Source organism: Chiroxiphia lanceolata, chromosome 2, assembly GCF_009829145.1.
Source record: "Chiroxiphia lanceolata isolate bChiLan1 chromosome 2, bChiLan1.pri, whole genome shotgun sequence".
NCBI lineage: Eukaryota > Metazoa > Chordata > Aves > Passeriformes > Pipridae > Chiroxiphia > Chiroxiphia lanceolata.
The window spans coordinates 73811008-73825557 of NC_045638.1; the positions used below are offsets into that span (position 1 = coordinate 73811008).

At 37.2% G+C, this 14550-nt stretch overlaps 1 protein-coding gene across 4 annotated transcripts in view; it reads right to left on the bottom strand.

The window, feature by feature from the left end:
- SGCG (sarcoglycan gamma) overlaps nt 1-14550 on the bottom strand; it is a 111230-nt gene that overhangs the window by 24137 nt on the left and 72543 nt on the right. For all 4 annotated transcript variants that reach the window (XM_032677579.1, XM_032677570.1, XM_032677586.1 and 1 more), the window contains one exon: nt 6158-6277. In XM_032677579.1, coding sequence (XP_032533470.1) covers nt 6158-6277 — 120 coding nt within the window. The remainder of the gene's footprint in view (nt 1-6157; nt 6278-14550) is intronic.

Sequence of the window (14550 nt, forward strand, 5' to 3'; positions counted from 1 at the left end):
ATGGATGATCGGAAAGTACGGTGTAGATAGTATAGATGTGGTATTAGATTGTATTTAATGTAGCATAAAGGGAAAAAGAGAAAAAATCACTTGAGGCAACTGCAGAGAACATGGCAAGAGGAAAAGAAGTGAAATCAAGAAAAACCATTAAAAATTAATACATTGCTGAGACAATTAAGAGGAAGACTGTCACTTCATGAGGGCTAGGGGAAAATTCTTAGCACGTATTAAGGAAGCATGAAAGAATGAAATCTCCTTAGCTTGGATGGAAGAGAAGTACACAAGATATGAGAATTACCACATTAAATCACTCCACCACTTTGAGGAAGCATCGATTTACTAAACTTGTATTTAAATTTTACTCAGCTGTTGATATCCTCCTCATCAATTTAAATACATTAACCTTTCTGTAAACTACTAACTGCCATGAATATAATAATGGAAAATTCAAAATTCATTAATTCGGACAGAGCTTTAAGCCTTCTTCATTAACATTAAGATTATTCTGCATGATAAAACCTAATGTCTTGATGGACGCAGTCAATTATTCTCCTGTTCTAGTATTTGTGCTGGTGGGTGTTACAATGTGGCAACCTTACATGTTGAAGATGATGAAAAAAACACCCTACACCTTAAGGAATTAAAAATGTTTATCAGAAAACGCTGATTTGGTACAACTAAGATATTTTGCAGGGATATGTTGATCTGTTGAAAGTGTACATGTGGCTCTTGGGGACACAATTTAGTGGTGGACTTGGCATTGCTGGTTAATGGTTAGACTTGATCTTAAAGGTCTTTTACAGGCTATGTGATACTATGATTCTATGGTTCTATAAAGACAGGTAAGTGGTAACAGAGATAGTATCACTTTCATGGAAATAGGGGATAATGGAAGAAAGACAACAGGAAACATCAGTGTCAATGCTCCTGGGGGGAGAGGGGGTGGGCAGGTGGTGTAAGATGGAATGAAAAGGCTTACTTCCATATTCTAGAGCTATAAACGCTACGCAGGAATAACCCCTTGCCTTTATGTGAAAAAAACTTCTTAAGTTTGAACAGTATGACACTAACAAAAAAAACCACAGGGCAATATTATTTTGAAATACACTAAATTGATTTCTTCATTTCCTACTTTATATTTTAAACTGTAAAGAAAGAACATTAATTATTATATGAATATTACTATATTTACTATTTTATAGGCTACTGCTTATTAATATAATGTAATTCTAAAATACACAAGAACAAGATATTAATTTTCTCAATGAGAGGATTGAAGCCAGCAAGATTCATTAACTTCCCACGCACCCTATCAAGCAAGGACAATTTTCCTTCTTAAAGTCTAACAGAATGTTTATTCATACCCTCAGATTGTCTCCTACTTAACTTACCTTCTGAGCAGAAGTGTTAAAATCAAATACACATCCTCACATTGCACCTCAGCATTAGCTAGGAAAACTGAAAACCTTTCCATAGAACAGGGCACTAGAAAATCACAGACAATACTCAGACAATACTTTAGGAAATGTTTATAAACGTCAAACAAGCAGAAGTACAAGTAGTAAACTAGAGAAAGGGTGATATAGTATGTTTCTCCTTAAAAATATTGATCCCCTCTGCCCTGCCAGCTTTCCTTCAAAAAAAAAAAAAGTGTAGATGTGGGGACATGGTTTAGTGATGAACACAGTGGTTGGTTGAACTTGATGATCTTAGAGGGCTTTTCTAACCTTAACAATCCTGTTTCTATGAGTCTGCCATGACAACATCGTTAGTTATAAAGCAATCAGCTCTTTGCCAGCCAATAAACTGCTACAAAGTGGGTTTCACTCTCACCAATGCCACCTGGAGGTATAAAACCCTACCAGAACAAAATGCTGATGTTCAGTACCTCTGCAGCAGCAATGTCTGCAAAATATGCAGGTGATTTCTGAAAATATTAAAGAGGATGTAATTGGAGTACGCGCTCTTTCAGGTAGCAGTAGTCGTCATGAAGGGTTAAGCTGAGCTTCAGTTTCATACACTTAAATTTAAGAATTTAGTCGCCTAATCATATTTACTTACTGTCATCTGAAACAACCCTTGTACATCCTGCCTGGCCTTCAGCTGCCATGATCAAAGGAAGCATCTCTTGTAGATACAGAGATATCATGTGGTGTCTCACATGCAGCTGGATGCTAATGTTTTAGCATGTGAACTTAGCCACTATCCATGGTATTCCACGGAGATGAGCTGTTAAGCTCACCCTAAAGCAGACATTTGGTTGGCACAAGAGCTCTTCATGTGGCAGGTCTAGGTGTCCTCTTCATGCTCCGGGATGCATTGGCTGTGGACTGAAGGTTCGATTCAGCCATCTGAACATGAGCATCTAAGACCTGTCAGTGACCCTGTGGGGTATCTGTGACACTTTGCTGGTTATGGCTTTCCCCAGGCATATGCTCTTCTTAGAGCAGAGAGAGTCTGCTGCTATTTTATTCTACCCCATGGGCCAGAAAATATCTGACTGAAATAATGTTGAAACACACTAAATTGTAGGAAACTCTTGTTGGATTAGATTAGCTTATTCTTAGACTTTTTCCTTTGTCCTGAAATATCATAAATAATAGATATTTGCTCTCTGCTATATTATATTTTAGTTGAAAACTGTTAGGTTTTCTTACAAATCATTACTGCGCTTTTCATAATTCACATAAGGAGAAATAAAATCAAATAGTTCACTATATTGTACATAAAAAAACGCAAAATGTTCTTTGTGTATTTTAAGCCCGGGGTCATCTGTTTCTTATGATATGAACTCTTCAAAATTTATTTCACACTGATCTTGTTCTCTATCTAAAATGTTTAAAAATTATCTCAGTATGCAAAGTACTACAAATGTATCCTTCATGCTAATAGTATAATTTAAATCACAATAATTTATCCTTCATGCTAATAGTATCATTTAAATCACAATTTTAATAAATTAATTTGAAGCAAAGTAGGCATGAATCACCTCTCACTTAATTTTACACTGAAATAACCTCAGTGACTTTATGTATTTGCTTTTGAATTGTACTACAGTGTACAAAAGAAACAGGCAATATGTCTTTCTACAATATCTGCTGAAGTAAATAATTATCAATGCAGTGTAAAGATTCACATTGGATGAGTCAGAATACATTCTCTAGCTTGTGTATGAATGATTTTTACTTTGAGCAGAGATAGACCTTTTCCAAATCAGTTAACAATTACGCAGTTTTCTATATCTTTGTTAAACATGCTTTTCTATTAAAGTTCAGCATCCCTTGGGCAAACAATAATTATTTGATATGGTTTCCTGGTTAAACAAAGTTGTAATTTCAATTAGGTTAAAAAGTAAAAAAACCTAAGATAAGACCCTCAGGTATAAACAAAATTTATTAACATAGTTATTATAACTTAACTTTGGCTTTGAAACACTAATCATATAGTTACTGCCATATTTATAGTCTTACACAGTGAAATAATATGAATCTATTCATTAAAATCAAGACCTCAAGATTTCAGAGGACCAATAATTAGCAAAAGCCAAACATGATAGTTGCAATCTGGTAAAAATATTAAAAATATATTTGAAAACAAGTTACAGAATAATTTTAATGTTTCCTTTGATGGACTTTTCTGCTTAAAGAGAAATCACACCTTGATCCATTTTAATGCAACCTTACACCTAGAAAATGAAGGTTGAATTTATCAGGCCATATGAAAGGAAATAGCTTGTCATGTGATAACTTTGATGTATTACTTTGTAAATGAGTACTTCAGTGATTTCCAGAAATAGCCTAAGACAAACTTGTCTTTTGACAAATGACATTTAAAATATACTACAAATATCATCCTGTGAACTTAATCTGGCCTTTGAACTTAATGTGGCCACTTCTGTTAAGGACAACAAAAAGTGTTTTTATAAATACAACAGTAGCAAAAGGAGGGGCAAGGAAAACCTTCATTCTTTGTTGGACACAGAGGGGAACATAGTTACCAAAGACAAGGATAAGGTTGAGGTACTTAACAACTTCTTTACCTCAGTTTTCAACAAGAACACAGGTTGTCCTCAGCACAACTGGCTTCCTGGGCTGGTAGACAGCAACGGGGAGCTGAATAACCCCCCTGTTATCCAGGAGGAAGAAGTTAGTGACCTGCTGAGCCACTTGGATCCTCATAAGTCTATGGGACCAGTTCCATCCTAGGGTGATGGAACTGGTGGAAGAGCTCGTCAAGCTGCTGTCTATCATTTATCACCAGTCCTGGATCACCGGGGAGGTCTCAGATGATTGGAAGCTGGCTAATGTGACACCCACCCACAAGAAGGGCTGGAAGGGAGACCTGGGAAACTACAGGCCTGTCAGCCTGACCTCAGTGCCTGGCAAGGTTATGGAGCAGATCATCCTAAGTGCGATCACACAACAGCTACAGGATTGACAAGGGATCAGACCCAGCCAACACAGGTTTAGGAATGGCAGGTCCTGTCTGAACAATCTGATCTCCTTCTATGATCAGGTGACCTGCCTGGTGGATGAGGGGAAGGTTATAGATGTGTCTATCTGGACTTCAGCAAAGCCTTTGACACTGTCTCCCATAGCACACTCCTGGAAAAGCTGGCAGCCCACGGCTTGGACAGAAGAACCCAGTTCTCTGCTGGGTTAGGAATTGGCTGGAGGGCTGGGCCCAGAGAGTGGTGGGGAACAGTGCTGCATCCAGTTGGCGGCCGGTCGCTAGTGGCGACCCCCAGGGATCTCTGTTGGGCCCAGTCCTGTTTAATATCTTTACTGATGATCTGGACAAGAGGACTGAGTCCACAATCAGCAAAATTTGCGGATGACACCAAAATGGGGGGGAGTGTCAATCTGCTAGAGGGTAGGAGGGCTCTGCAGAGGGACCTGGACAGGCTGGATAAACGAGCTGAATCCAAAGGTATGATTTTTAACAAGAACAAGTGCTGGGTCCTGTACTTTGGCCACAACAACCCCATGCAGCGCTACAGGCTGGGCACAGAGTGGCTGAAGAGCGACCACGCAGAGAGGGACCTGGGGGTTCCAGTCAAGAGGAAACTGAACATGAGCCAGTAGTGTGCCCAGGTGGCCAAGAAGGCCAATGGCATCCTGGCCTGTATCAGGAACAGTGTGGCCAACGGGTACAGGGAAGTGATTCTTCCTCTGTACTCTGTGTTGGTGAGGCTACACCTTGAGTACTGTGTCCAGTTCTGGGCCTCTCAGTTCAGGAAGGATATTGAGGTGCTGGAGCAGGTTCAGAGAAGAGCAGCTAGGCTGGTGAAGGGACTCAAGCACAAGTCCTGTGAGGAGAGGCTGAGGGAGCTGGGGTTGTTCAGTCTGGAGAAGAGAAGGCTCAGGAGAGATTTCATCCCTCTCTACAACTCCCTGAAAGGAGGTTGTAGCCAGATGGGCATCAGTCTCTTCTCCCAGGCAACCAGCAGTAGGACAAGAGGGCACGGTCTCAAGCTGTGCCAGGGGAGGTTTAGGCTAAACATTAGAAAGAAATTCTTTACAGAGAGAGTGATCAGACATTGGAATGGCCTGTCCAGGGAGGTGGTAGAGTCACTGTCCCTGGAGGTTTTTAAGAAGAGACTGGATGTGGCACTTAGTGCCATGGTCTAGTTGACAAGGTGGTGTTGGGTCATGGGTTGGACTCGATGATCTCAGAGGTCTTTTCCAACCTGGTTGATTCTGTAATTCTGTGATATATGCTACACACATAACAGAAATACAGTGGCTTTCACTTTGCAAGATAAAACCATATAAAAATATCAGAGAGAGCCCACAGTTTTCACAAATCAAACTCATTACAACTCAGACTGGAATATTTAGAATTTTTTCAGCCTGAAACAGTGTGCAACGGAAACATTAAATAATTCAGAAAAAGATGCATCAGTACAGTTCCAATCACTAATGGCTTTAAAATAAAATAAACAGACATATTTACATATTTTTATATATATATTATTTTGCTTTCAAAAGTTCTTACTGATTATTTATTGGAAAAGGTCAGAATATCTTCATATTTCTGTTTCTTAATGAGGTAAAAATGGAACTTGTATTCACACATAATGATGTATTTAAAAATGCCATTTTTATTGTGCTTTTCTTATGGGTATTATTTGAGCATTTCTTAAATGGTTACAAACCTGTGACTCGAAGTTTGTCTGTGCCAATTACAACCTCATTTTCATCCACTGTAAAAAGTGGCTTTCCATCCTTTGAGTTGATCTGAAATTGCTGACCGTGGAATTCTACCATTTTAGGACCTGCAAAGCACAGTAGAATAATGAAATAATGACATCATCTTTCTTTAATTTTCTATATAAATGGCTAATACTTTTAATTGGTGTCTTAATAATTTAGTGACCCATTTAAGTACACTAAAGATCATGAAGCACCCAGATATTCTAAGGATAGTGGCCCTCTAAGTACAGAAATTGGATAAGTCTATTTACATGATCTAATTTGTTGTTCAGAACTGTGCCTGTAGTCATGCTTTATAGTTGGTTTTCCAGGGAATTTAGGAAATCCCTTTTGAATTGATCAAGACAAACATTCATGTTCTTGGTGTTGAAACTGCTTTGATCAGTATGAGTCTAGCATATTTTTCTTTTTTTTGAAACACAGAAACTAATTATCGAAGCCTTTGCAGCATCATCCTTTTTGACTAGGGAGGTTCAAATGATTTAAAATTACAAATGTCCCATGATAAGAGCAGGATGCTCAGCTCTTCAAAACAAATGTCAGTTTAGCTACACATATCCAGCAAATATTACTGACTATGTTCTTAAAAGAGTTTCAAGAAACTATGAGAGTATTTGCAATTGATTCTGGTACTCCAAAAATTAAAATAATTGTGCACAAGAGAATCTGCATATTTCGAGATCCTAAATTCACTAAAACATCATGTTCTACACTATTGGCTTGGTAAGTGGATAAAAATCAAACCCGTTATATTCCCTTTTCCAACATCCTGATGAATTAAAAATTCACACCACGTAAGTTTGAATATCTATTTCATGGAGTTGTCATCTAAATCCATGTTCAGAATTAAAATTAAGAGAATGCTCAAAGCAGTTAAGACTGCTTTTCAGCAACTTTTAACAAAGGTATTTCACAGACTATCCATGGAACCAAGAAGCATCGAACTGCTTCCTTCCCATTAAGAACTTGTCTTACCATGTCTGCTCCCATAAGTGTTAAATATATTCCAGGCAGTAATTCTCAAAAAAATAGGAATTCTTCTTTTTGTTAGACCTTATGTTAAATTAGATCAGTTGGTTAGAGCATGGTGCTAACAATGCCAAGGTCACGAGTTTGATCCCCATATGGACCACTCACTTAAAAGTTGGACATGATGATCCTTGTGAGTCGCTTCCAACTCAGAATATTCTCTGATTCTCTGGAAATGGCATTAGGTGACAGATGATTGATAGTGCTAAGAAGAACATGCAGGTATTTCACAAAATCTGCATGGTAGCTGGTACAAGAGATGCATACCATAAGGTTCCAAACAAATTCCTTATTGTTTCAGCAGATACAAAGTAATTGCTTTTAATAGCCCACCAAGCACGGAAAGGGTTAGAGAAGCCATAATGTCCTAAACCAGGGCAATAATTTTAAGGCATAAACCCCAATATTGATTCTACTTGAAAATGGTCAGGATAGAGGGCTGAACTCTGCATTATGTTACACTCTGTTTGCACATGTGCACCCAGGCACAGCCTTACAGACCTCATTTTAGCTCTTCTCTAAAGCCACTATGAAGCATATGACTTAATTTCTGAGAAGTATGTTGCAAAAAGTGATATCAGGAAATATCTTCATTCAGTGATAAGGCATTAAACAGTATTTTTTTTAGAGCAAAAGAAGAAGCTCTGGGTAAGTGAAGCAATCTTGTCAATGCCTTCCTAGAAAATCTTGGTTAAGGTATTTTATTTAAGGTCCCTTCCAACCCAGGTCATTCTATGATTTTATGATTGTTCCCGTTTGTGCCCAACAGCATTAACAAAACCGGCTATTTATGTAGTGTAGCCAGATCCTTCTGTATTCAAACAGATCAAATAAAACGGGTATTACCAACTTTACTGGTGTTGCAGGGGCTGGTTCCTCATCCTTCCCATTCATCTAATCCCATGATTTTTAAAGCCAGACTTAATCAAGGAAAAACTCTGCAAGAGAGCACTCACTGAACATTATATACTTTCCAAAGAAGCCTTAACTTGTCTCTCTTTGAAACTACAACTCACGGCCTTGCCTGTGCTGGGTTTCCATCCAGATTTCTCTCCTGTTTGATCCTGGACCTTGCACACTTCAATAAATTTTTAACAAGAATATTCGGGTCCACAGTTTTCTCAACAAAAATGCCCCAGTAAAGTGGCACAATGACTGTCCTATAGATAACCTTCATTATCAGAGAATAGTATGGATAATAATTGATGTATTTTATATCTTTATAGGGAATAATAGGGTAAACAAAATGCAAGTGTATGTTTTATTCATGCTAGAGATGAGACATCTCAGTATATGTGGAACAAGTTTCAAAAAGGAATAATAGGCTTTTACACAAATGGGAATAAATTTATGTAATGAAAAGTAGGCATTAATCTCTCATAGTTGTATTCCACAATACACATACACTAGCTACATTGCAATAACACTAATTGTATTGTGATCCCAGTGAGGTTAATTTTCAACTCATAAACAGTAGCCAAATTCAATATCTGAAACTTTAATCTCCTAATGCCTAAATATGTTTTGTTTGTCATCCTAGTATATTAACTACATGTAAGTCAACTAATACTATATAATCGTATTTATTGATAAAATCCTACAATTAAAGACGCAACCTGACTGAATGTAGGTTATAGAAAAGTATTTGTTTTCCACTTACTGACAGATGTGTCTTCCAAAAACAACTGACATAATACTAAACGGTCTTCCTTTTCATTTTTCCTCCTCACTCTTGACTCCCCTAGGGGTTTTCTAGGGAAGGAAGGTCTTTTATTTACTGTGATTCATACCTAAGCATACCTACTGGATCTGGGCACAGGACAATGTGAGAGGATCAGTTAAACAGGTGGGGAATGACTCAGCTGATAACACAACTGCCTAGTCCATTTACATACTTCTGTGTTCTCTGCCTGGCCTTCAGCTTATTTTTGATGTCCTAGTGTATCCAGGACTTCTACATCAGATTAGAAAGTCTGACATGGGGTCTGTAAGTAACATGAGCTCTTTCAGAGGGTTAGCTGAAGACTGGGCAAGATGGAACTACAGAAGAATGCAAGCCAGAGGTCATCTCTGGAAGTCACCTGGTCCCACCTACTGATCACATCAAGGTCAGCTTGCTTGGAAGTTAGATAAAGGTTCTCAGGGTCTTGTCCAGGCAAAATTTTAATACTTCTGAGGAAGGGAATTTAACAGCTTCCCTGGACAATTTGTTCCCATGGTTAACCATTCTAACAGTGATATTTCCCCCCACCGTTTACCCAGTTGCATTTTGCCTCCCTGCAACTCATGACCATTACTGTTTTTTGCCCTTTTGTTGTGCACCCCAAAAAGAATCTGGATTCATACTAGTGATAGGACAAGGTGAAATAGCCTCAAGTAGCACCAAGCGAGGTTCAGGTTTGATATTATAAAAAATTTCTTCACTAAAAGAGTGGTTAAGCATTGGAACAGGCTACCTAGGAAAGTGGGTTCAGAAAAGCGTTCAAAAAATGAGTAGATGTGGCACTGTGTGATATGCTTTAGTTGGCATGGTGGTATTCAGTTGAAGGTTGGACTTGATCTTGAAGGTCTTTTCCAACCTTAATGATTCTATGATTCATTTAGTCTCTAGCCCTCCTAGTATCAGGCAGAAGTTGGAAACCCCCTTTAAGCTTTCTTTTCTTGCAAACACTTCTTCAGACTCTTATGCTTCACATGCTTCCACTCCCTGACCATCTTAATGGTACCTTGTGTGCATCTCCTCAGTTTGCTCACAGTTTTGTCATACTGGAGAGGGCTTAACAGTATTCCAGACCTGGCCTCCCAGGTGTGGAATGATGTAGCCCAGTGTGCAATTAGTCCTCGCTGCCACAAAGGTACACTGCAGATATGCGTTCAAACAGTCCATCAGGATGGGGGTGTCTTCTGCAGACCTGCTGCAAAAAGACAGGGATCTAGCTCCTTTTTTTGGCCACTAACTGCCATCGAGATTTGATAGTTACACTTGAAATGATTACGATTTTAGATGTACTTAATTATTCAAATTCTATCACAGATTACAGGCACAGTAAAAGTCAGCTATTTTAACCCAGCCTTTACAGATCCTTCTAGCATTAATCAATGCCAATAATTCAATATTCTTACTACTTTAAAGGAAGGAAGTTGCAGAAACTGTCCTCACCTTTAGCAACAGCTATTATCTTCAAACTACCATCCAATTACTTATGTTAATGATTACTGTACCATAGGAACAAAGATACGTATGGGATTGCAAATTTACTGAGACTGGAAGTTGAGAAGGTCATAAAACATATAATAATTTCCCTTTTTTCTCTCATTTTGAATTATTGTCTCCCATTGGAATAAAGAGAGAATGAAGCTATTCAGACAAGTAATTGCTCTCTAATGAGAGACAGGTATCCACAAACTGGTTATTTTCCAAATAAAAAGGGATTTCCTAAACATTAGCCTTTTTTTTCAGAGCAAAACTCTGTAGACTTGTTCTTTTCTTACAGACTTGGTCAGAAGAGAAGTGACAGCATAGGATTCCCCTGGGCCAGGTTAAATTTTTCCTTAACTGTGGTGATGTCATACTTAAGCAAGTTGGCAATACACATTATCATAGAATCATTGAATGGTTTGGGTTGGAAGGGACATTAAAGAATGCCTAGTTCCAACTCCCCTGCCATGGGCAGGGACACCTTTCACTGGAACAGGTTGCTCAAAGCCCCTGCCATGGGCAGGGACACCTTTCACTGGAACAGGTGGCTCAAAGCCCCATTCACCCTGGCCTTGAGCACTTCCAGGGATGAGCATCCACAGCTTCTCTGGGCAACCGGTTTCAATGCCTCACCACCCTCACAGTAACTATCTTTTTAACTCTTAGAGGACGTTTTAAGTCTGGCTTAAATTTTTAAAATTTTTTTAAATAAAACTAGCATGTATGTCTTGATATGATGAGATTCATTGGCAGTTAAAAGTTTTTTATTTAGGAAGTCAGCATCCCTAATTTAATCCCCTTAGAACAAATCTTGTAAATTCTTGATCATAGGAAGACTTAATCACTTCAAAAATACTTCCATGAAGTTTCAAATTTATCTTTCTATTAATTGCTCCTATGTTGTATCTTTCCTTCTTATAACCCAGCTGGACAGCAATTAAAGTTGTGCAAATAATCATCTTCCTGCAGACAAAGATCTTCAAGAAACATGTTCTGGCTTTCATCTTAAAGATAAGAAAGAACTTATTTGGACAAAAATTGAGTTTTTTGTGAAAGACTTCCTGGAAAAATAAAGAAGGAAAAATGATTTTACAATGTCATTAAGTCAAATTTATGAAACAGACCTCAGGGTTTTTCCCTGTAAAAACAACATCAAACTCTTCTTACAATCATCATGCTTCCTTAACACTGTTTTTCTTCCTCTTATGCCTCTGGTGAAAAAATATCATCACTTGAAAATGAAATATTAAAATGCTGATAAGAAAACCAGAAATTATTTGACATTGGAAAGTAATAGTTTCTAAATGACAATTGCTTCTAATAAAGCACTATATTAGGTACTGACACTGATCTGTTTTCTTAGAATGTTGTTCCTGTTTGAAAAAGGCAGGGCGGGATAGCACAAATGCTCTCTTTGCAACAGCTGTTCAGATTAATGTTATAGACATGAAAATAGTCTCAAGGCAGAACATTGATTGTAATTCTGTTTTCACACGGCATAAACCATTTTGACTTTCACCATATTCCCATGCTTTCTGAGTGGAGCTGATTTCATGCTTAACAATGCAGAACAGCTTCATAATCCAGTTATCTAAATAAATTCCTCAAGCTTTAAATACTTTAAATGGAACCCCTTACCCAAAGCTACTGATGTTACTATTCCTTGGTGTAAGTGATTGAACTAGGAGGAGGACCAGTAATCTACTCTATCGGAATCTGTTCTCACAGATCTTGCACAACTTTGGAAACTTCTTTCCTTTGGTGATTTTTGTTTGTTTGTTTGTTTGTTTGTTTTAATTTTTTCCTGAAAAAGATATATTACAAGCAGAGTTTAAGGTCTTCTGTAGGTTGAAGCCTCCTTACATGATCCTTGAAAAATAAATCTCTTAACTGGCCCTAATTTTCAGTAATGACAAATGGAAAAGTGCTGTTCTTCATTCACATCCTTATTATCCAGCACTGGAATACCACTGCAAAAGCTGACTGTATTATATTCATCTGCTGGTAGGGTGTATATAGAAGCCTATGTTTACTTGCGTGAAACATCATTTACTGTTTGATGCCAATGTTGCTCTTAAGTATTTGACAATTGACTATCTAGTCCATATGTTTCTTTTATATATAATATATTTATTATCACTCATTACCGAAAAAGTTCAACAACTTTTTACACTAAGTTGCTTTATTATGGCTCAGGGTATAAATCAAAGGTGCTACATTGCTTCTTCATTCTAGGACTTAAAAAGGCTTTGAAGTGGTAAGAAAAGGAATCTTTGAGATGACAATTAGCAGCTTTCTTGGATTACCAAAGAAAGTTCTAGATATTACAGACAATATTACTTATTATTTTGAAGGTTGATAAGCAAGCTGTGACAAAGAAACCTGAATCTTATTCAAAATTCTAAAGACAGGAGCTATTCTAATGAAAATAATTATAATCTCTTCTGTAGATGTCTTGCCTATAAGCAACTCTCTCCACAGCTTTTTTAATTCCCTATGACTATCAATCCTGTATTTTCCTACAACTATGCCTTGCTTAGATTCCTTCCTTGCTGTCTGTTGGCCACCATCCTTTGAAGTCCCATTTCTCCTAGAAATATTGCTACAGCAATCATTTCCCCCTATTCCCTTAATTAAAGGTTCTATTTCCTTTTTTTTTTTGATTTTTTTTTGTTATTTACTTGAATTTAATACGAGTTTCTTTGGTCATATATGAGTTTTAAATGATTTTAAAGAGTAATCCAAACAAAATGGGTATTTTTGTCATGCAGAAGGATACTTAAGTAAAAAAAGAGTAAAACACAGAATTGGTTTGGGTTTTTTTAAATTTATGATCTCTATTTTTTGAAAGTGTTCTTTTCTTGGTAAGCAGTTAAAAGTATTTGCATTCAGTGAGGCTTCTGAAAGCAGCTTATTTTAGAACACAGTCCAAAACTCAACATCCACAGCAATGTTTTTTTAAGAGCTCTAATGTCCAGATAATTCCTGCAAGAGGTATGTCATGCAGATGATCTGAGGGACGTGCAGAAACTTAAAAACAGGAGTGCTCATGTCGGAAGTTGCTCACATTTTGATGTCCTTTTAGTATATCTGTCGTTCATGAGGAAATGCATAATATTGTGCCTTGTTATCCTCATATGAGTAATTTAACAGAAACTCCTCAAGTAAAGATTTGTTTCAGAACTCTCTTGTGAATTATTTCTATGTAAGACTGGGTATTTAAATCATTCTTAGTAATTTATTATTTTAACAGATCATTTGAATCACAGTTTCCATGAGTTAAAAGCTATTTTTGTTATAATCTCATGAGTGATGGTGTATTACATTGCCATCCTCAGAACAATCTCAAACGTACCTATACAGCTCCTTCACAATTGCAACTACTTGTATTTATAAGATGACTAAAGTTTTAAGACACAATTCCAGGATGCCGGCAATTGTAGAAGACATTAACTCTTTAGCAAAGGCTTGTGCATATGAAGTAAATAAGCCACACATCTATTTTTCACACTCCTTATAAGGGAACAGCATTTTATATACCTGCATTTTATGAGTGACTAAGGACAACGGCTAAAAGTATAAAGCTATGTATTTACTTTAACAGACTGTCACCTCAGTTGACATTTTTTGACCATATATTTAGGTATTAACAGAATTTTTTAAAGTATTAAGTTTTTACTGCTCTTCCAACACTTATACGTCAGTTGAAAATTACTGTGATTTAATATTTGTAATATTTCATGTTAGTATTTACAATGGTACCAACTACAGCAGACAGCATGTAAGACCAGTTCTTAATGATTAATGAATTTAATAAACAGAATTGCCAATCAAGAGAGATTAGTTAAACATCAAATATTTCAAATAATATGCAAATGCACTTTAGTATTTCTTCTGATGTAGTTGTGATTTCCCAGGTTCAAATCATTATTTCACTTTCTTATCTAAGTATTTTTTTCAGAGCAAGCCCCAGTGTTGTCAGAACTTTCCTGCTTCCGTGTTGAATTAGATTTGCCTTTGCACACTGAAGACTTTTAAAAGATTTGAGATGCAGGTCTTCCAATCTACACTCCCCTCCTTTGTACTGGTTTCCTCATATATTGTCTA